The sequence below is a fragment of the Macaca thibetana genome, chromosome 2 (genome assembly GCF_024542745.1).
Source record: "Macaca thibetana thibetana isolate TM-01 chromosome 2, ASM2454274v1, whole genome shotgun sequence".
NCBI lineage: Eukaryota > Metazoa > Chordata > Mammalia > Primates > Cercopithecidae > Macaca > Macaca thibetana.
The window spans coordinates 70,930,311-70,955,087 of NC_065579.1; the positions used below are offsets into that span (position 1 = coordinate 70,930,311).

At 37.0% G+C, this 24,777-nt stretch overlaps 2 protein-coding genes across 5 annotated transcripts in view; one reads left to right on the forward strand and one right to left on the reverse strand.

The window, feature by feature from the left end:
* Nucleotides 1–24,777, forward strand: part of SERPINI1 (serpin family I member 1) — a 480,054-nt gene that overhangs the window by 159,314 nt on the left and 295,963 nt on the right. The gene's annotated exons all lie outside the window — the stretch shown is intronic.
* WDR49 (WD repeat domain 49) overlaps nt 1–24,777 on the reverse strand; it is a 186,711-nt gene that overhangs the window by 31,114 nt on the left and 130,820 nt on the right. For 3 of the 4 annotated variants that reach the window (XM_050779950.1, XM_050779949.1, XM_050779951.1), the window contains exons 14-16: nt 23,101–23,288; nt 21,876–22,073; nt 16,362–16,531 (exon numbers count right to left, since the gene is read on the reverse strand). In XM_050779950.1, coding sequence (XP_050635907.1) covers nt 16,362–16,531; nt 21,876–22,073; nt 23,101–23,288 — 556 coding nt within the window. The remainder of the gene's footprint in view (nt 1–16,361; nt 16,532–21,875; nt 22,074–23,100; nt 23,289–24,777) is intronic. The other variant, XM_050779952.1, reaches the window with a different exon arrangement.

A 24,777-nucleotide genomic window follows, 5' to 3' on the forward strand; every position in this document is an offset into this window, starting at 1 on the left:
CTAGTAAGGCAGGCCAACATTCAAATTCAGGAAATACAGAGAACACCACAAAGATACTCCTCAAGAAGAGCAACTCCAAGACACATAATTGCCAGATTCACCAAAGTTGAAATGAAGGAAAAACTCTTAAGGGCAGCCAGAGAGAAAGGTCGGGTTACCCACAAAGGGAAGCCCATCAGACTAACAGCAGATCTCTCGGCAGAAACTCTACAAGCCAGAAGAGAGTGGGGGCCAATATTCAACATTCTTAAAGAAAAGAATTTTAAACCCAGAATTTCATATCTAGCCAAACTAAGTTTCATAAGTGAAGGAGAAATAAAATCCTTTACAGACAAGCAAATGCTTAGAGATTTTGTCACCACCAGGCCTGCCCTACAAGAGACCCTGAAGGAAGCACTAAACATGGAAAGGAACAACCAGTACCAGCCATTGCAAAAACACGCCAAAATATAAAGACCATCGATGCTAGGAAGAAACTGCATCAACTAACGAGCAAAATAACCAGCTAATATCATAATGACAGGATCAAGTTCACACATAACAATATTGACCTTAAATGTAAATGGACTAAATGCTCCAATTAAAAGACATAGACTGGCAAATTGGATAAAGAGTCAAGACCCATCAGTTTGCTGTATTCAGGAGACCCATCTCACATGCAGAGACACACATAGGCTCAAAATAAAGGGATGGAGGAAGATCTACCAAGCAAATGGAAAACAAAAAAGCAGGGGTTGCAATACTAGTCTCTGATAAAACAGACTTTAAACGATCAAAGATCAAAAGAGACAAAGAAGGCCATTACATAGTAGTAAAGAAATCGATTCAACAGGAAGAGCTAACTATCCTAAATATATATGCACCCAATAGAGGAGCACCCAGATTCATAAAGCAAGTCCTTAGAGACTTACAAAGAGACTTAGACTCCCACACAGTAATAATGGGAGACTTCAACACCCCACTGTCAACATTAGACAGATCAATGAGACAGAAAGTTAACAAGGATATCCAGGGATTGAACTCAGCTCTGCACCAAGCAGACCTAATAGGCATCTACAGAACTCTCCACCCCAAATCAACAGAATATACATTCTTCTCAGCACCACATCACACTTCTTTGAAAATTGACCATATAATTTCAAGTAAAGCACTCCTCAGCAAATGTACAAGAACAGAAATTATAATAAACTGTCTCTCAGACCACAGTGCAGAACTCAGGACTAAGAAACTCAATCAAAACCACTCAACTACATGGAAACTGAACAACCTGCTCCTGAATGACTACTGGGTCCATAACAAAATGAAGGCAGAAACAAAGATGTTCTTTTAAACCAATAAGAACAAAGATACAACATACCAGAATCTCTGGGACACATTTAAAGCAGTGTGTAGAGGGAAATTTATAGCACTAAATGCCCACAAGAGAAAGCTGGAAAGATCTAAAATTGACAGTCTAACATTACAATTAAAAGAACTAGAGAAGCAAGAGCAAACACATTCAAAAGCTAGCAGAAGGCAAGAAATAACTAAGATCAGAGCAGAACTGAAGGAGATAGAGACACAAAAACCCTCCAAAAAATCAATGAATCCAGGAGTTGGTTTTTTGAAAAGATCAACAAAATTGATAGACTGCTAGCAAGACTAATAAAGAAGAAAAGAGAGAAGAATCAAATAGATGCAATAAAAAAATGATAAAGGGGATATCAACACCAACCCCACAGAAATACAAACTACCATCAGAATACTATAAACACCTCTATGCAAATAAACTGGAAAATCTAGAAGAAATGGATAATAAGAGCTATTTATAACAAACCCACAGTCAATATCATACTGAATGGGCAAAAACTGGAAAAATTCCCTTTGAAAACTGGCACAAGACAGGGATGTCCTCTCTCACCACTCCTATTCAACATAGTGTTGGAAGTTCTGGCTAGGGCAATCAGGCAAGAGAAAGAAATCAAGGGTCTTCAGTTAGGAAAAGAAGAATTCAATTGTCCCTGTTTGCAGATGACATGATTGTATATTTAAAAAACCCCATCATCTCCGCCCAAAATCTCCTCAAGCTGATAAGCAACTTCAGCAAAGTCTCAGGATACAAAATTAATGTGCAAAAATCACAAGCATTCTTATACACCAGTAACAGACAAACAGAGAGCCAAATCATGAATGAAATTCCATTCACAATTGCTTCAAAGAGAATAAAATACCTAGGAATCCAACTTACAAGGGATGTAAAGGACCTCTTCAAGGAGAACTACAAACCACTGCTCAGTGAAATCAAAGAGGACACAAACAAATGGAAGAACATACCATGCTCATGGATAGGAAGAATCAATATCGTGAAAATGGCCATACTGCCCAAGGTAATTTATAGATTCAATGCCATCCCCATCAAGCTACCAATGAGTTTCTTCACAGAATTGGAAAAAACTGCTTTAAAGTTCATATGGAACCAAAAAAGAGCCCACAGTGCCAAGGCAATCCTAAGTCAAAAGAACAAAGCTGGAGACATCACGCTACCTGACTTCAAACTATACTACAAGGCTACAGTAACCAAAACAGCATGGTACTGGAATCAAAACAAAGGTATAGACCAATGGAACAGAACAGAGTCCTCAGAAATAATGCCACACATCTACAGCCACACATCTACATGACAAACCTGACAAAACATGACAAACCTGAGAAAAACAAGAAATGGGGAAAGATTCCCCATTTAATAAATGGTGCTGGGAAAATTGGCTAGCCATAAGTAGAAAGCTGAAACTGGATCCTTTCCTTACTCCTTATACGAAAATTAATTCAAGATGGATTAGAGACTTAAATGTTAGACCTAATATCATAAAAACCCTAGAAGAAAACCTAGGGAATACCATTCAGGACATAGGCATGGGCAAGGACTTCATGTCTAAAACACCAAAAGCAACAGCAACAAAAGCTAAAATTGACGAATAGGATCTAATTAAACTAAAGAGCTTTTGCACAGCAAAAGAAACTACCATCACAGTGAACAGGCAACCTACAGAATGGGAGAAAATTTTTGCAATCTACTCATCTGACAAAGGGCTAATATCCAGAACTTACAAAGAACTCAAACAAATTTACAAGAAAAAAACAAACAACCCCATCAAAAAGTGGGCAAAGGATATGAATAGACATTTCTCAAAAGAAGACATGCATACAGCCAACAGACACATGAAAAAATGCTCATCATCACTGGCCATCAGAGAAATGCAAATCAAAATCACTGTGAGATACCATCTCACACCAGTTAGAATGGCAATCATTAAAAAGTCAGGAAACAACAGGTGCTGGAGAGGATGTGGAGAAATAGGAACACTTTTACACTGTTGGTGGGATTGTAAACTCGTTCAACCATAATGGAAAACAGTATGGTGATTTCTCAAGGATCTAGAACTAGAAGTACCATATGACCCAGTCATCCCATTACTGGGTATATACCCAAAGGATTATAAATCATGCTGCTATAAAGACACATGCACACGTATGTTCATTGCAGCACCATTCACAATAGCAAAGACTTGGAATCAACCCAAATGTCCATCAGTGACAGACTGGATTAAGAAAATGTGGCACATATACACCATGGAATACTATGCAACCATAAAAATGGATGAGTTTGTGTCCTTTGTAGGGACATGGATGCAGCTGGAAACCATCATTCTCAGCAAACTATCGCAAGAACAGAAAACCAAACACCGCATGTTGTCACTCATAGGTGGGAACTGAACAATGAGATCACTTGGACTCGGGAAGGAGGAACGTCACACACCGGGGCCTATTATGGGGAGAGGGGAGGGATTGCATTGGGAGTTATACGTGATGTAAATGACAAGTTGATGGGTGCTGACAAGTTGATGGGTGCAGCACACCAACATGGCACAAGTATACATATGTAAGAAACCTACATGTTGTGCACATGTACCCTAGACCTTAAAGTATAATAATAAAAAAGAAAAAAAAAAGAAGAAGAAGCAGAAGACTGTAGTTCCAGGCTTAAATAGAGTTTTAAAACATTTTGCAAAAATGCCTTAGTAGGTGATGCAGGAAGGTGATCTACTATGGGATCCACTAGCCTTGGCATAAATAATATGAGAAGGAAAGGCTGTAACTGATCTCCCTTCTCTTGGCTCTGGTTGTGGAAGGGAGGTATGACTGTGACAATCACTCGAGTACCCTCCTAGGCATAAAAAAGGGAGTGAAAAATGCTTTGAGTAGTGGCTTATACATAGCAGGTACTTGATAAAATATTTGATGGCTTGACTCACAAACCAATAATTTGTCAATATTTTCACATGATGCTTGTTAGGTAAAGTACTGACTCTGGAGCCTGAATGCCTGCATTTGTATCCCCGGTTCACCTCTTGGTTGGTTGACCTTGTGCAAATCACTAAATTTCTCCACCTGTTTTTCAAGTTGTGAAACGGGGATGATAATAGTAGCTATCTCCAAGGATTACAGTGAGAATTAAATTAGGTAAACACATAAAGACCTTAGAACAGGCCCTGAAATATAGTCAGGGCTCAGACGGTGTTGGCTACTATCACTTTAAGCAAGAACAAGACAATATTTTTCACTCCAAGCAGGGAGTTCTAACATCCCCCTACAGCAGCTCTAATATTTTTGAGAACTATCAGGAAGATCAGACAAAAAGTAAAAAGATGTGGCACTCCCCCAAATAATAATTTATTGCTCTAGTATTTTTAAAGTTCAAATTTCAAAAATTGAATAGAGCATCATATGCTTTCATTTGTCATACATGGACATAGGATAGTTATTGCCAGATTGTTGGCGAAAGTAGACTGCCAATTCTTCAAGTATTTACACCACATATAGCCTAATTTAAAATGAGATTTTAATATTTTGTGTTTTTCTTATAGCTATTTATCTATTTTATAATTTAATTTCTCATGTGAAATCTACTGACAGAATAACTAGGTAATCAAAAGCATGTAAATAATATTAAATATCAGTTCCCTCCTAACAATAACATGGAATTTAAAATATCATAATTATTTTCCATGTTTAAGAAACATTAAGTTGAGGTGTGCCTTCTCCCTTATATAAAATTACTGGGAAACTAGCAGAATTTTTGTTTCATTTCTCATCTGACTCTTTATACTCGTTTCTAATAATGAATCCCTTCCAGACAAGCAATTTTTTAAATGGTAACCAAAGGAAAATATGTCAGATAATAAAAATGGAGTAGTTTATGCTCTTTGTTGCTCTAGAATAAGAATGAAGATCTTGATAAGTGAGAGTTCTACAGATGGATTTTACTTAACGTTAGAGACATTAAGAATAGTCCAATAATAGAGAAACGTATCTGTGAGATGTGAGTGTGTCATATAGGAACTATTCAAAAAGGCTGGGATGTGTTTCTCTTAAGGATACCACAGGAGTTAGTCTAGTAGACTTCGAGTATCCCTTTCAAATTTATTATTGAATTACTGAATTACATTTTTCAGGTTTATTGAATAAACCTGAAAATGTTTACTTTCACAAATAATCAAAAACTGTAGTTTAAAACAATAAGATATCATAGCAACACTTTTAAGACAGCAATAACATCCATTCTTGGTTCAAAGGCAGGAAAGCAACCATTTGTATTGCTGCTGGAGGGAGAGCTGATATGTCCAGACAGCAAGATGACCTTCAGCAAGACGACCCAAAGGCCTTTATGCCTTTTGACTCAGCAATTCCTCTTCAAAGAATTTATTCTAATTATGAATTCAATAAAATATTCTAATATGTGCACATGAAAGTATTTAAAGAAGTGTTTTCCCAGTTAAAATTTGTAAACAATCTATGTATTTGAAATAAAGAAAATGGTTAAAAAGCTACAAGTCATTATAAATGTTGTTGTCCATGGATACTCATATTAACTAATATGAAAATGTGCTTACTGTATATTTTTGAGTGATAAACCAGGTTATAAACTGAGTCTACTAAGCTTCCATTTTTATAAAATGTACATTTTTTCATTGTGGTAAGTATGCCTAAAACAAGGTCTTAAAAGTGAAATGCCTAAAGTTAACAATGGCTTTACCACAGATATTTTCACCTTTTGCTCATTTGTACTTCCAAATTTTCCCATAATAAAAATGTATTATTTTTGGCCAGGCACAGCAGCTCATGCCTATAATCCCAGAACTTTGGGAGGCCAAGGCAGGTGGATCACGAGGTCAGGAGTTCAAGAGCAGCCTGGCCAACATGATGAAACCCGTCTCTATTAAAAATACAAAAATGAGCTGGACATGGTGGCACATGCCTGTAATACCAATATTAATTTTATAATAAGAAATATTCTGAAACTGTATTTTCTAAATTATTCATTTTATCTATAATTTTCCTATTTTAGATAATTTTATGAGTCCAGAAAACAAATATTCCTATAAACTAGGAAAAATATATGTCCACTGTAGTTTTTTTTACGATTTTATCCCTTCACTTACTTGTTTATTTATTTTTAAAGTTTTTTAAAGCTAGTTTGACTTTTGCAGAATCTAGGAAAAGGATAAACCTATTTCTCCATATCAGTTGTTAACTTAGAATTAGGCCTTTCTATTAATCTCTTAAATTCTATATTCATCTCCCCAGGACTTAAATTGAAGATAATTCTTTACCATCTACCTACTTCTCACAAATAGTATTATAAAATACTTTCAGCCCTGCAAAAACCCAGGTATGTTTGTATAAGCCAGAAGATAATATACACCCCAATTTTTTAATCTGCAAAGAGACTCTTAGGTGTTAAAATGAGAAAATAGCTTTAAAACACTTAATTTTTTCTTCATGTTTCTTGTTTCTCCCATTTTCTTTAGACTTTTTCTTTTTTCCTTCATCTTTCTTCCTGTGCACACCCCCCTCTCTAAACATACCCCCACCTGCATATATACACCAAATGTACTTTTTGCCCTGTAGTCTAAATTCTTTCACACATTTATTTTCCTCTCATATTTTTTCATATGGATGAGAGCTAGCATGATTCTCTCCTTGAATCTGCCAATCTGATTAGGTAAAGAGGCAGATTCTTCAGAACAATATTTCTTAAAAATAAAATGATTTATAATATTTTCTGTATTAGATGGACAGCACAAAGGATATTCTACAGCTGATAATTTTATTGTGTTTGTCTGATTTCTGCAAAGGATTCCTGATCATATTCCTGGGAGAACTGAAGGATGTACATGATAATCAATTCTGAGGATATGTTTTTAACCCTTTTTTTATTAGTTTAATTCCTAAATGACATTTTTCTATAATATCTGATTATTACAAAGTCTTAAAATTATATCAATGCAGTCTCATCTGAATTAGATTAAGACAGAAACTTTAAAGATCACAAGTACTTTTTGATGTATTATTTTTCATTTTACAAACTGCTGTACAGGAGAAATAACTTTGCCTCTCACCCCCAGAAGTCTACCAATGCCTGTATAATCTTATAATCAACCTGAGAAGACCTGTTTGCTGTACTCCTATTTAATCTGAGAGACAACAAAGCTCCAGTTTTAAGAGAAATCTGTGAACTACAAAACCTGTATATTGGTGAGTGATTGAGCTACCCCCCAGGGAAACCATGCTTTTTCCACGGATCTGTGCGACCCATGAATCAGATCACCTCGTGAGCCCACACCACCAGGGCCTTGGGTTCCAAGCACAGAACTGTGCAGATTCTTGGTGACCGTTTGGGTTGCAGCCAGTGGCAGCATGCTGGAGACTGCCTAAGACAACCAACTACCCAGTGGGAGGGGCGGTCACCATCACTGTGGCTCCAATCAGCCGTTTTCCCCTGCCAGTGCTGGGGAGACTGGGCAGTTTGGCCTGGGAGGAATACCTCACAGGGCAGCACAGTGGCTGTGGCAGATCGTGGCCAACTGCTTCTTTAGGTGGGACCTGGATCCATCCCTCCTCTTTGGGTGGGCCCTCCCTGTGGGAACTTCAGCGATTCCAGCCAGGGGTTTACAGACAGAACTCTGATCTCCCTGGAATGGAGCCCCTGCGGGAAAGAGTAGCCATGGTCTCTGGTTTGGTGGACTTAGTCTTTCCTTCTGTTGGCTCTGAGGAATCAGGGCAGTCGAAACCAGTGGAATTCCTGCCAGTGCAGCACACCCATTCCACCAAGGGACAGATAGAGTGCTTCATTAAGAGGGTCCTTGATCCCATGCCTCCTAAGTAGGTGAGACCTCCAAACAGGGGTCACCAGACACCTCATTCAGGAGAGTTCCCAGTGGCGTCAGGTCAGTGCCCCTCTGGGATGGAGCTCCCAGGAGAAAGAGCAGGCAGTCATCTTTGCTCTTCTGCAGCCTCCACTGGTGATACCTCTAGGTGCAGGAGGGACCCAGGTAAATCGAGTCTAGAATGGACCCCCAGCAAACTGCAGAAGAAGGGTCTTACTGGTAAAAAGAAAAACAAACAGAAAGCAACAACAGCATCAACAAAAAAGACCCCACAAAACCTCATCCAAAGGTCAGGAGCCTCAAAGATTGAAGGTAGATAAACCCACAAAGTTGAGAAAAAAATCAACACACAAATGCTGAAAATTCAAAAAGCCAGGGTGCCTCTTCTACTCCAAAAGATTGTAACACCTCTCCAGAAAGGGCACAGAACTGGGCTGAGGCTGAGATGGATGAATTGACAGAAGTAGGCTTTAGAAGGTGGGTAATAACAAACTTCACTGAGGTAAAAGAGTATGTACTAACACAATGCAAAGAAGTTAAGAACCACGATAAAACATTACAGGAGCTGTTAACCAGAATAACCAGTTTAGAAAGGAACAAAGATGACCTGAAAGAGCTGAAAAACACAACAAGAGAACTTCACAATGCAATCACAAGTGTCAATAGCTGAATAGTCCATGCGGAGGACAGAATCTCAGAGCTTGATGACTATCTCATTGAAATAAGACAGACAGAAAAGATTAGAGAAAGAAGAATGAAAAAGAACAAATGAAGCCTCCGAGAACTATGAGATTATATAAACAAACCTATGACTGATGGGGGTACCTGCAAGAGATGGAGAAAATGGAAACGAGTTGGAAAACATACTTCAGGATATCATCCAGGAGAACTTTCTCAACCTAGCAAGACAGGCCAACATTCAAATTCAAGAAATCCAGAGAACCCCAGTAAGATACTACATTAAAAGATCAATCCCAAGACACATAATCATCAGACTTTCCAAGGTTGACATGAAGGAAAAAATTTAAAGGGAAGCCAGAGAGAAAGGCCAGGTCACTTACAAAGGAAGCCCATCAGACTGACAGCAGACCTCTCAGCAGAAACCCTACAAACCAGAAAAGATTGGGGGGCCAATATTCAACATTCTTAGGCTGTGGCTTTTTGTTGTGGTTTGGGTTGCGGTGGTCCTTGTCTTTTGCCGGTTCCTCTTTTTGGTGTTTTGTAAAAAAAGAATTTCCAATCCAGAATTCCATAACCAGCCAAACTAAGCTTCATAAGCAAAGGAGAAATAAGATTGTTTTCAGACAAGCAAATGCTGAGGGAATTCTTCACCACCAGGCCTGCCTTGCAAGAGCTCCTGAAGGAAGCACTGAATATGAAAAGGAAAAACCATTATCAGTCAATACAAAAACACACTGAAGTACACAGACCAATGACACTATGAAGAAACTACACTAACAAGTCTGCAAAATAATCATCCAGCATCATGGTGACAGAATCAAATTCGCATTTAACAATATGAACCTTAAATATAAATGGGCTAAATGCCCCAATTAAAAGACACACAATGGCAAACTGCATAAAGAGTAAAGACCCACTGGTGTGCTGTAGTCAAAAGATGCATCTCACATGCCAAGACACACATAGGCTCAAAATAGAGGAATGGAGGAAATCGTACCAAGCAAATGGAAAGTAGAAAAAATGCAGGAGTTACAATCCTAGTTTCTGACAGAACAGACCTTAAACCAACAAAGATAAAAAAAAAAAAAAAAAAAAAAAGACAAGGAAGGGCATTACATAATGATAAAGTGTTCAATTCAACAAGAAGAGCTAACTCTCCTAAATATATATACACCCAATACAGGAGAACTCAGATTTGTAAAACAAGTTCTTAGAGTCCTACAAAGAGACTTAGCCTCCCACACAATAATAGGGAGACTTTAACATCCCACTGTCAACATTAGACAGATCATCGAGACAGAAAGTGTAAAAGATATTCAGGGCTTAAACTCAGCTATAGATCAAGTGGACCTGATAGAGATCTACGGAAATCTCCACTCAAAAACAACAGAATATACATTCTTCTTGGTGCCACATGGCACTTACTCTAAAATTGATGACATAATTGGAAGTAAAACACTCCTCAGCAAATGCAAAAGAACTGAAATCATAACAGTCTCTCAGACCACAGCACAATTAAATTAGAACTCAATATTAAGAAACTCACTAAACACCACACAGCTATATAGAAGTTGAACATCGTGCTCTTGAGTGACTCTTGGGTAAGTAATGAAATTAAGACAGAAATTAAGAAGTTCCTTGAAACTAATGAAAACAAAGGGACCACGTGCCAAAATCTCTGGGACACAGTTAAAAAGTGTTAAGAGGGAAATTTACAGCACTAAATGCACATATCAAAAAGCTAGAAAGATCTCAAATCAACATCCTAACATCACAACTAATGAACTAGAGAACCAAGAGCAAACAAACCCCTAACCTAGCAAAAAACAAGAAATAAGCAAGGTCAGAGCAGAACTGAAGGAGATATAGACACACACACACAAAAAACCGTCAAAATATCAACAAATCCAGAAACTGGCTTTTTAAAAAATATTAATAAAATAGATTGCTAGCTAAGTTAATAAAGAAGAAAAGACAGAAGAATCAAATAGACACAACAAAAAAAGATAAAGGGGATATCACCACTTGCCCCACAGAAATACAAACAACCATCAAAAAATACTATAAACACCTCTATACCAATAAACTAAAAAATCTAGAAGAAATGGATAAATTCCTGGACACAAACACCCTCTCAAGACTGAAGTTGAATCCCTGAATAGGCCAGTAATGAGTTCTGAAATTGAGGTGGTAATAAATAGCTTACCAACCAAAAAAGCTCAGGACCAGAGTGATTCACAGCTGATTCTACCAGAGATACAAAGAGGAGCTGGTACCATTTCTTCTGAAACTATTACAAACAATTGAAAAGGAGTGACTCTTCCCTAACTCATTTTATGAGCTCAGTATCATCCTGATACAGAAATCAGGCCGAGATAAAACAAAACAACAACAAAAAAAAGAACTTCAGGCCGATATCCCTGATGAACATCAATGCAAAAATCCTCAATAAAATATTTGCAAAACAAATCTTGCAGCACATCAAAAAGCGTATCCACCACAATCAAGTTGGCTTCATCCCCAGGATTCAAGGCTGACTCAACGTAGGTAAATCAATAAATGTAATTCATCCCATAAACAAAACTAAGGACAAAAAGCACACGATTACCACAATAGGTACAGAAAATGCTTGCGATACAATTCAACATTTCTTCATGTTAAAAATTCTCAATAAAGTAGGTATTGAAGGTACATATCTCAAAATAATGAGTCACTTATGACAAACCCATAGCCAATATCATACTGAATGGGCAAAAGCTGGAGGCATTCCCCTTGAAAACCGGCACAAGACAGGGTTGCCCTTTCTCACCACTCCTATTCAGTGTAGTATGGGAAGTTCTGGCCAGGGCAATCAGGCAAGAGAAAGAAATAAAGGGTATTCAAATAGGAAGAAAGGAAATCAAATTCTGTTTGCAGATGACATGATACTATATCTAGAAAACCATATCGACTCAGCCCAAAAGCTTCTTAAGCTGATAAACAACTTCAGCAAAGTCTCAGGATACAAAAACAAAGTGCAAAAATCACAAGCACTCCTATACACAAATAACAGATAAGCAGAGAGCCAAATCATAGATGGATTCCCATTCACAATTGCTACAGAGAATAAAATATCTAGGAATACAGCTATCAAGGAAAGTGAAGAACGGTCTTCAAGGAGAACTACAAACCATTGCTCAAGGAAATCAGAGAGGACACAAACAATGGAAAAAATTTTCATGATCATGAACAGAAAGAATCAATATCATGAAAATGGCCATACTGCCCAAAGTTATTTATAGATTCAGTGCTATTCCCATCAAACTACTCTTGACATTCTTCACAGAATTAGGAAAAAAAAAAAAACTATTTAAAAACTCATATGGAACCAAAAAAGAGCCTACATAGCCAAAACAATGCTAAGCAAAAAGAACAAAGCTGGAGGCATCATGCTGCCCTACTTCAAACTATACTACAGGGCTATAGTAACCAAAACAGCCCGGTACTGGTACAAAAACAGACACATAGACCCATGGAACAGAATACAGAGCTAAGAAATAAGACCACACATCTACAACCATCTAATCTTCAACAAATCTGATGAAAACAAGCAATGAAGAAAGGATTCCTATTTAATAAATGGTGCTAGGAGAACTGAATAGCCATATGCAGAAAATTGAAACTGGACCCCTTCCTTACATCTTATACAAAAATTAACTCAAAATGGATTAAAGACTTAAATGTAAAACCCAAAACTATAAAAACTCTAGAAGAAAATCTAGGCAATATAGTTCAGGACATAGGCACAGGCAAAGATTTCATGATGAAAACATCAAAAGTAATTGCAATTAAAGTAAAAATTGACAAATGAGATATTAAACTAAAAGTTTCTGCACAGCAAAAGAAAGTGTCATCAGAGTGAACAGAAAACCTACAGAATGGGTGAAAATTTTTGCAATCTATCCATCTGACAAAGAGCTAGTATTCAGAGTCCACAAGGAACTTAAATAAATTTACAAGAAAAAAAAAAAACCATTAAAAAGCAGTCAAAGACATAAACCGACACTTCTCAAAATAAGACATTTATGCAACCAACAAACAGATGAAAAAAGGCTTAACATCACTGATCATTAAAGAAATGCAAATCAAACCCACAGTGAGATACCATCTCATGCCAGTCAGAATGGCAATTATTAAAAAGTCAGGAAACAACAGATGCTGGTGAGTCTGCAGAGAGATTCAAATGCTTTTGCACTGCTGGTGGGTATGCAAATTAGTTCACTCATGGTGGAAGACAGTATGGTGATTCCTCAAAGACCTAGAACCAGAAATAGTATTTAAACTACCATTTGACCCAGCAATCTCATTACTGGGTGTATACCCAAAGGAATATAAATCATTCTATTATAAAGATACAAGCACACATATGTTCATTACAGCACTATTCACAATAGCCAATAAATGGAATCAACCCAAATGCCCATCAATGATAGACTGAATAAAGAAAATGGTGGTACACATACACCATGGAATACTATACAGCCACAAAAAGGAATGAGATAATGTCCTCTGCAGGGACATGGATGGAGCTGGAAGCCATTATCCTCTGCAAACTAACTCAGGAACAGAAAACCAAACACCACATATTCACATGTTCTCACTCAAAAGTGGGAGCTGACCAATGAAAACACATGGACCCAAGGAGGGGAACAACACACACTGGAACCTGTCCAGGGGTAGGGGATGGGAAGGGAGAGCATCATGAAAAATTGCTAATGCATGCTGGGTTTAATACTCAGGTTATAGGTATATGGGTGCAGCAAACCTCCATGGCATACATTTACCTATGTAACAAACCTGTGAATCCTACACATGTACCCCAGAAATTAAAATAATTTTTTTAATAACTGTATATATCAGCACTGATTTGCATAACAAAAAGTTTTCAGGAACAATAGAAAACAAAATTAACTGAAAATGAAGTCAGGAAAGAAGTAAAGAGTTCAAATTGCCAATGTTTGAATCTAGGAAAAGAATGGTTTAAAAAAGTGTTTAGGACGGGAGTGATGGCTCACATCTGTAATCCTAGCACTTTGGGAGGGTGAAGTGGGAGGATCACTTGAACCTAGGAGTTCGAGACCAGCCTGAGCAACATGATGAAACCCCATCTGTACAGAAAAAAAGTGTGCGTGTGTGTGTGTGTGTGTGTGTGTGTGTGCAAACTGGGTGTGGTGGCATGCCTGTAGTCCCAGCTACTTGGGAGGCTGAGGTGGGAGGATTGCTTGAGCCAGGGAGGTTGCTGCTGCAGTGAGCTGTGGTCGCACCACTGCATTTCAGCTGGGCGACAAAGCAAGACAGCCTCAAAAAAAAAATGTTTAAAGGATAACTGAGTGTGTCATAAGGAATGGGAAAGTATTATATTGGCTGAAATACTCTTAAACAGGAATCTGTAACACTTGCCTTCACTCTTCTATGCATGTGATGGAAAGAGAAAAAAAAAATGATCTATCTGTGTTATCCCAAGGTAACTTTATTTCTTCATCTGTAAGATTGAGTAGGATAGGTAGGCGGGGACATTTTATCCTATGTAAAGTCTTTCCATTCCCAGCATTCTATGATTGTACAGGATTGCTCATGCTAGATTTCTAAATTGAAAATATCCTTCTGCCTAAATGTAAAATGCCACTTGACATTTCTGCAAGCCATAATTCAAGGAAATGGAAGAACAAATACCAAAGTAATTTAGCATAACAGAATGCTAAAGGGGAATTTTTTTCTTCTATCTATCTGTCAGTAGAGGTTCAAAAAGTTTGAAAGCAAAGTAATCTATTGAGATGTTTAATACAAAAGTATTTCTACATGCCAACATGAGGTGGTTTGACTCTTTATGTGCAGGGTCACTTTGCCAAGAAGGTAGCTCCAAAACTGATCTTGTGACACTTAAGCCAACATCACTGTAAGATATAAACAAAGGATGCGGAAACTATAAGAGATGATTGCATCAGAGAGAGTCTTATGTGCGAATTGTGACCCACTCCCATTGGAGGGGAGGAAAGTTTTTCTCTTTTTCATTTCTAGCCTCTATTCACATAGCCCAAATAGCTTAATGTAGTCTTCCAGGGTAACAATGAGAGGGACACAGCAGACCTTTGTCTCACTAACATCTGAAGAAGTCTACAGGCAAAAAGCTGTACCTGGAGTTGCAGGGAGCAGTGGGGAAACAGTGGAAAAGTTGGTGTTGCAAAATGTGTTTCCTATAGGCCAAGCAGAAGTTAAACCAGCAGTTGTGCAAGAGGGGAGGCTTGGCAATGTGCAGGACTGTAATAGAAAACACTGTGATGTGTATTACAAGGGGCATGAGCTGGAGGAGGTGAGCCATAAGAAACTAGCCAAAGAGTTTATGAGTTTGGAAATGTGCAATGCAGAGGTCCCTGAGTGGGGTCATCAAAGAACCCTCAACTATATCGCCAGGAAGAAGAGTATGCTGTGCACATCTGCCAAGCCTCAAGAACAGCAATGCTACCTTTTTCCTGCCTCCGAACCCACCTGTAGAGCCTCAATGAAAGGAAAACTGTGACTAGTGAGTTAAAGGGAAGAAGGAAAGAGTCCTCTCTGGTGTTTCACCTGTTTAACATAGAATGTTACAAAAGCATTGAATTAAAACATGGTGGGAGTTTTATAGAAGAACTATTTTCTTGTCAGCTCTGAGTAAGCTCCATTTCTTTTCTTACATGGAACAGATAATAAATCAAAGGCACCAAAATATTTTTATTATTCTCCAAGTAATAAGCTTGGAAATCTATCTCTACGAGAATAAAATAGCCATTTAGCATAAAAGTTAAGTTATGAGAGCATGGTTTGGCAAAAGCATAGAAAACAAAAGAACTAAACTCCTTGACATGAGAGCATAAATGGAGTGTAAATATGGGACCTAGCAGAGTGACGTGAAGAGAAGAACGTCTGAGCAACCTAGAGGCATGAGAAGCCTTAAAGAAATGATGTCTAACTTCAAAGTTAAGCTCTTTGAACTTTTGTCACATAAACCCCTGTGCACTTTATCAAAACCAGGAGTAAAATCTGATACACTTTCTAAGATAGATAGATAGATAGATGATAGATAGATAGATGGATGGATAGATAGATAGATAGATAGATAGATAGATAGATAGATAGATAGATAGATAGATAGATAGATAGATAGTTTTTGAAGAAAGGGGTCAATTTTCACAATTAGATTGATGATGGAGTAGAAATATAAGACTAGACGGCACTTAACACATATCAAGAATCAATGTAGTCAAGAAATAAGAACCAAATATGGCCTCGATAATATAAGTCACTCATCCATACATACCTACCAACACCTCAAATTTTGGAAAAATCTTAAGGTAGTCACTGAACATTCCACAGAGGACAGAAGGAAGTTTGGACCAGTCTTATCTATGTCTTACCTAGACTCCAGTTGACATCTGGCTAATGTTCAAAATTACTTACTTGTATGTTGAGTCATCTTTGTTTTTCTTGTTAAGTAGAGAATGTTCTGTTGGGTCTAAACAAGATTCCTCCTTAGAAAATAAAGAAATTTCCTTTTGAATATCACTTTCCACTAAATTAGTATCTCTTTTAGGAAGGAAAAGGTAGTTTTCAATATGCCAGTGCTTTGCCTGAAAAAAACAAAAACATCTTTTATTTTTATGAAATTTATTTTCTTCAAACATTTACGTGTGTTTACCATGTGCTAGATTACTAATTAAAGTCCTGGGGTGGGACACACAAGAAGACGAAAAAGACGTGACTCTTCTCCACAAGAAGTTTACAGTTTTACAGGGGAAATGAAAGAGATTCATGTACCTTTAATAAAGGTAGAAAATGAGATGTGTCATAAGAAACAATGAAAAGATAATAATGAACTACAAGAAATTTTTTACCATTCCTATTTTAAAATTCTGAATAGCCAGATGTATATTTACTAAAAACAAAACAAAGCTTTTGTTAAAGAATTGCCACAGTTATTTTTTCCCTCAACTACTTTATTTGCATGTTACCTCCTTAAAATGTTTTCAAAAGCTAGTTCAGCTATTAAATATTATTTTCTAAAAATTATGTGTGTTATATAATAATTTTCACAGATTTTGGCTACACTTCTTAAAATGCATTAATCTAACAAAAGTTTCCCGTTAACAATCTATTTTATGTTTTAAATACAGAGCCTATTTTCTCATCTTATATCAATTCGCTTCATGCACACAGAATGTTCCAAAGAATGCAGCCTGTGAGATACGAGGGGAACCGTAGGCATCCTGCAGATATTTGGCTGGTCTGCAAATTGATCAGCCTTGTCATAAGTGTTTGCAGAATAAAATGCCTACAGGGCCAGTCAAATAATATCAATGAATGAATTGAACCTAATACAAGAAAATAAATGGATAATAAATAGTAAATAAAACTCATCCTCAGTATTTAAGGCAATAAAAAAATTCAAGGACTACACTGCTACACTGAATTAAAGAGAACTCATTTTACATAAAGGCTATAGTTACTCTTAAGGAATGATGTATGTTCTTTTTTTGTATTTTTTTTTTTTTTTTTTTTTTTTTTTTTTTTTTTGCCACTGTAAGTTCTGGGATACATGTGCTGAATATGCAGGTTTGTTACATAGGTATACATGTGCCATGTTGGTTTGCTGCAACTATCAACCCATCATCTAAGTTTTAAGCCCCACATGCATTAGTTATTCATCCTAATGCTCTACCTCCCCTTTCCCCTCACCCCTCGACAGGCCACAATGAGTGATGTTCCTCTCCCTGTGTCCATGTGTCCTAATTGTTCAACTCCCACTTATGAGTGAGAACATGGGGTGTTCGCTTTTCCGTTCCTGTGTTAGTTTGCTAAGGATGATGGTTTCCAGCTTCCTCCATGTCCTTGCAAAGACATGAACTCATCCTGTTTTATGGCTGCATAGTATTCCATGTTGTATATGTGCCATATTTTGTTTTTCCAGTCTATCATTGATGGGTATTTGGATTGGTTCCAAGTTTTTGCTATTGTAAATAGTGCTGCAAAAAACATGCATGTGCATGTGTCTTTATAGTAGAATGATTTATAACCCTTTGAGTATATACTCAGTAATGGGATTCCTGGGTCAAATGGTATTTCTGGTTCTAGATCCTTGACGAGTTGCTACACTGTCTTCTACAATGATTGAACTAATTTGCACTCCCACCAACAGTGTAAAAGCATTCCTATTTCTCCACATCCTTGCCAACATCTGTTGTTTCCAGACTTTTTAATGATTGCCATTCTAACTAGTGTGGGATGGTATCTCATTATGGTTTTGATATGCATTTCTCTAATGACCAGTGATGATGAGGTTTTTTTCATATGTTTATTGGCCACATAAATGTCTTGTTTTGAGAAGTGTCTGCCCATATCCTTCACTCACATTTCGATGGGGTTGTTTGGTTTCTTTCTTATAAATTTGTTTAAGTTCCTCATAGATTCTGCATATTAGACCTTTGGCAGATAGATAGATAGATTGAAAATTTTTTCTCCCATTCTGTAGGGTGCCTGTTCACTCTGATATTTTCTTTTGCTGTGCAGAAGCTTTTTAGTTTAATTAGATTGCATTTGTCAATTTCAGCTTTTGCTGCAATTGCTTTTGGTGTTTTAGTCTTGATATCTTTGCCCATTCCTATGTCCTGTATGGTTTTGAAAGGTTTTCTTCCAGAGTTTTTATTGTTTTAGGATTTACATTTAAGTCTTTAATCCATTTTGAGTTAATTTTTGTTTAAGGTGTAAAAAAGGGGTTCAGTTTCTATATTCTGCATAAGGTTAGCCAGTTTTCCCAGCACCATTTATTAAATAGGGAATGATTTCCCCATTGTTTGTTTCTGTAAGGTTTTTCAAAGGTCAGATGGTTGTAGGTGTGTGGTGTTATTTCTGAGGCCTCTGTTCTATTCCATTGGTCTATATATCTGTTTTGGTACCAGTACCATGCTGTTTTGGTTACTGTAGCCTTGTAGTATAGTTTGAAGTCAGGTAGCATGATGTCTCCAGCTTTGTTCTTTTTGCTTAGGATTGTCTTGGCTATAAAGGCTCTTTTTTGGTTCCATATAAAATTGAAAGTAGTTTTTTCTAGTTCTGTGAAGAAAGTCAATGGTAGCTTCATGGGAATAGCATTGAATCTATAAATTACCTTGGGCAGTATGGCCATTTTCATGATATTGATTCTTCCTGTTCATGAGCATGGAATGTTTTTCCATTTGTTTGTGTCCTCTCTGATTTTCTTGACCAATGACTTGTAGTTCTCCTTGAAGACGTCCTTCATGTCCCTTGTAAGTTGTATTCCTAGGTATTTTATTTTCTTTGTAGCAATTGTGAATGGGAATTCACTCATGATTTGGCTCTCTGCTTGTCTATTATTGGGGTATAGGAATGCTTGTGATTTTTGCACATTAATTTTGTATCCTGAGACTTTGCTGAATTTGTTTTTCAGCTTAAGGATTTTTTGGGCTGAGACGATGGGGTTTTCTAAATATACAATCATGTCATCTGCAAACAGAGACAATTTGACTTCCTGTCTGCCTATTTGAATACCTTTTGTTTCTTTCTCTTGCCTGATTGCTTTTTTTTAAGAGAAATTAGAAACTTGAATCTTTACATGAAATCTATTATTGTTTAAATGTGGGCAACTAAATCAAATTTTAATTATTCACTGGATGAAGAGACACAATCAAAGTCACTGGACATCAAATCAATCAGATGAGGAGAGTTGCCAGTACATAAACTCTGCCTAGCATAACAGTAGTTAGTGCACAAAGAGGGGCACTGAAGAATTTCAAGCATCATTTGAATTTCTTCTTATCCGACAATCACCTGACAGCTTCGTGGGATAAACATGCATTCATGAATAAATCCTCTTCACTCCTATTTCTCCAACTCTAGAAATAGACATACCACACAACTTACTTTTAAAAATCTAACCTGAAAACCAGCCTAAGCCCAATAGCTATGTTATAAAAGGGATTCTAAGTTTTGTTTTGTTTAAAAAAAAAAAAAATCCCTTCTCTCCTCTCTCTTTCCTTTCCCTCTTTTCCTTTCCCCTTCCTCTCCTTTCCGTTTCCTCTTCCCCACACTCTTTGCTCTACATCTTGGGACTAATGGCACCTATATTCAAGACAGCTTGATAAAAGTAAATCCTTTAAAAAAAAAGAAGAAGAAGAAGTAGCACAAACAGAAGGAACTAGGAAACCGTTTTCCCTAGCTTTGCTAGCCTTCAATTTTTAAAACTGACCCAGGTCTGATGACTCTTCTCCTGTCTTGAACAGAAAGGAAAAAATAAAATTATTCTCATGAGGGCTTTTTGGGTCTGAAGTCCTTAAACAACGCAAGATTTCACAGAAACAACAAATAATATCAATAACATAAAAATAAGTAGTTTTATAAGCACCCATTTCTGCATTAAAATAAAATTTAGCTACAGATTATGTTTGGTGGGTGAACTTTATATGGCACCTACACCTAGAATGGTGTTATTTCTTGGTTCAACCCCAGATGTCTAAGGAACTTCTTAGGTCACCCACTTGATGATGTTTCGTTTCTTTACCATTGTTCAAACCTCCACCTCATCTTGCCACAGCCTCCGTCAGCAATGCATTGGCTTCTTCAGTGGCCCGAGGCAGGCTTCCACCTTCTTTCCTGTCCAGACTGCCAGCCATGTCCCACTCTGTCTCACTCATCACACACCCATATGAGTTCCCACTTAGCCGCTTTTTTTCCTGACTGAGAAAAATCTAGTGCTCGTCTTGTTTACAAAAATACAAGAGATTGATACAGCTCCTGAGTGTTACATTGACACTCTCATTGTCCAGCCAATGTGGGTCCACCTCCTAGATGATTTTCTGATTTGCCAACACCCTCTGCATCCTAAAGGGTTGCTTAGAATTCTTTCCACACAGGTTGGCCTCATCAAACTGACTTTACAAATACAGCAACAACAAACGTTGTCTTCCGACACTAAAAGAATTGCCTACTCTCCAGAGTAAGATTGGCACCTGAGGCTCCTAAATAGAACCAAATCAGCTGGCTGAACAGAAATTGAGGCTTCACCTTAAACTTATACCAGGTTTGAATAGTACTGGTTGAAACCAGTCAAACATATTTTGTCCCCAAAAGCATAAATGGAACACGAAAAGTTCCCAAGAAGGCAAAAGGATAAAAGAACAGAAAATATGAGACTAAATATTTCCTTTATTTCATGCCCCCTACTTCCATTTCATTTCATAGGCAGGGACAAGTCAGATCTTGAGAAAGGGGTTAAAAATGTGAGCTCTAAAGTGACCCAACTTGAGTTAAAAGCAAAACTCTACCACAATTAGCTTCTGTGAGCTCAGGCTATTAATTCAAACTCTCTGTGCCTCTGTTTGCTCATTTGTAAAATGGGAATTGTGAGAGCTGCCCCCTCCTGAATTGAGCAATTGTGAAGATTAAATGAGTTAATTCTTGAAAAAAATCTCAGAACAGTGCCCCAGGTACACAAGGAAAACTCAGCAAATATTAACTATTATTATTTGCGGCAATAAACCAGAGAATGAATAGGATGATTGGTTTTTTCCTAAAATTTTCTACATTTGATTATTACGTTCTTAGTTAACAGTCATAATCACCTGTCTTTTTAGTAACACGATCATTTTATCCACGTTGAACTTTTACTAAATTTTGAAATTGAAGGAATTTATTTTAGAGGAGAATTTTTTCTTAGAAATCTTGGAATATTTTGAGCTGCACAGAGCTCCTATCTTTCCGTGTCTCTGGTGTCTTCCACTTGATGAAACTGTCTTGGTTAATGGAAAACAGGACAAAGTTGCCTGGAGCTACTGCTTCAGAAATGTTGTCAGTTCTTTCATGACTAATGAACATTAAACAGCTGATGAGATTCAAATAGAAATCAGCCCAAGTTAATACTAAATGTCAAGTAAATACTAGAATAATAAAGAGCAATATTTCTACCTGACCAAAGATCCAAACAGGAGCATTGCAGACACCAGTCACACAAATGCTGCAGTCTGCAGAGGAGGAGATAATCAGTAACTGACCACCCAGCTCACACATCTCTAAGGAACTTATCCGGTCCTCATGAGGTTGGAATGATCTTATCAGAGTTGGGGCCTTTGTGATTTTGTTCTTACTGGAATTAAGACAGTACTCCTGAATGAAAAGAAATACCAGACCTCTAAAAAATTCAAATATGAAACGATTACAATGACATAACACTTTTTTAAAAAGGCCGATTTTCAAACTTGGGAACAATAACCTGTGATCCAAATGCGAAAGCAAAGTTCATGATAAAAGAGGCTAGAAAATGAAATTACATTAAGAAAAAAAGGTTTCTAACTTATCTGACTACTTGGGAAATACAAAAAGGAACTAGTGGGGAAGGAGGAAGGAAAGAAAAATCTAAATAGTATAGCTAATTATTTAATAGAGATGAACTTTACCACATATATGTGGTCACATATACAACTTTTAAATATTATTGGAAAATTGAGGAGGTAATCAGTGATAAAAAAGAAAAAAATCCCAAACTAACTCAGGGTAACAATAATGTTAGATGAGGGAATAGTCCTCTAGTATTTAAATTACATTTACAGTCTCATTGCAAATAAGGTGTAGCCTCACCTCAGTCAACATAGTGAGACCCTGTCTCTACAAAAAATAAAATAAAATTAAAATAAAATAAAATAATTAGCTGGGCATAGTGGAAAACGCCTGTAGTCATAGCTACTCAGGAGGCTGAGGTGGGAGGATGGCTTGAGCCATGAGTTTGAAGTTGCAGAGAGCTATAATCATGCCACTGCACTCCAGTCTAGGTGACAGAGGGAGATCCTGTCTCAAAATAAATAAATAGATACATAAATAAATAAATACATTAAAAATAAGGTATATCCTAATTATTTACATTCAAATAATGCTGCAGTGCCTTCCTAACAATATGACATTTCTAAATTGGATGACTTACTTAACAGAAGGCTGTCAATATTGAGAAAAATATGATTTTCCTCATTAATTATTTAAAAGAAGTCTCTGCATGAAACTTGTAAATGTTTTATTTAAAACACTTAGACTAAACATTTTTTCCTTTGTTTAGGAGACAGACAAGACTTGATTCATAGTTACTTGCAACAAAGGGTCACCAAAAATCTTAAAGGTAATGTGATAATGTTTTTCAATTTACCTCTATATTCCAGATTTTCAACCATCCATCAAGATCTCCTGTGGTAAGGTATCGATTCATCTTATCAGTAGACATAATAATCGTTCCAGCTCCACTATGAGCCAAAAATTCAGCCAGAAGTTGCTTCTTATATATATCCCAAAATCTGACATAACCAGATCCTCCACATGATACCAGGTTAGCTCCTCCTAACATGTAAGGGAAAATCTAATTAGAAAACTGAACAACCCATGCCGGAAATAACTTCTTCAGTGACTTTCCCTGTGGAAAGCATATGATGTTGGAGAGGTGAGTAGCCCTGAGATCAATTCCCAGCATCACTTTAATTTTGTCAAATATAAAATGGAGGTAACACTATGATAACCTCACTGGTTTGTGTTGAGTATTAAATGACATAGGATATTGAAATATCCCATTACATTTAGTTCCCTTTTCTTCATTCATTATTCTGATGTTTTCGGGGTTTTTGTATTTATTTATTTATTTTGTTTGTTTGTTTGTTTGTTTGTTTGAGACTCTGTCGCCCGGGCTGGAGTGCAGTGGCCGGATCTCAGCTCACTGCAAGCTCCGCCTCCCGGGTTTACACCATTCTCCTGCCTCAGCCTCCCGAGCAGCTGGGACTACAGGCGCCCGCCACCTTGCCTGGCTAGTTTTTTGTATTTTTTAGTAGAGACGGGGTTTCACAGTGTTAGCCAGGATGGTCTCGATCTCCTGACCTCGTGATCCGCCCGTCTTGGCCTCCCAAAGTGCTGGGATTACAGGCTTGAGCCACCGCGCCCGGCCCGGGGGTTTTTTAAAGTTAGATAGAATTAATTTGTTTCCTCAGATAAACATGAAATATTAATTCCAACATTATGATAATATTCTCATTATATAAAATTCATCTTCCCTAATAACCCATTGGATATATACAGTGAAGTAAAAGTCTGCATGCACAGATTTGGAAGGAATATGTAGTGACAGCAGAATAGCTATTGACTTCTCCATTTGGCAGCATGCTTAGAATTCTATTTATGAGCTTTCTTTATATGTTTTCATCAATAATTCATTGTAAACCCTTATAAAACCCTTTTTTGGTGAACGAGTCTGGAACTAACCTTTTCATTTTCCATTTTTATGTTTTGTTGAAGCACCTTACCTAAGTTATTCTTCTGTGGCAAGGTTCCTATTATTTGATAACTCTCTGAATGACTTCCAGTTTGCCTCACAAATGTACTGCCAATTAACAATCATATTTATTTAAGGTAGAAATAATAACACGTAGCTGCTTCAGTGAAAACAATCTGGGAATACTGATAACATTAAAATTAGTATTGAGGAAATGAGAGTAATTTCAGGATAATAATTCATATTTTGAGTATAAGCAAGTTCTAGAAAATGGAAAGTTTTAGAATCTAATTGTTTCAAAGTTTATTCTAAACAACCCAGAATGTTTTTAAACTATACCTTTATTGATTCTTAATGATTAAAAATTTTATATGAAAATTATACAGATTTTTCATCTGTAAATTAAATATGGGAAACAATAAACATAATTCAGATATGTTCATTTCCTTTTCAAATCCACAATACATATGTGTCTAGATTTCAAATACACAATACATATGTGCATTATTCTCCAAGGCAGATTTTCATTTCGGAAAGATGCAGCCTGCATCAACACCATGCTAATATTGC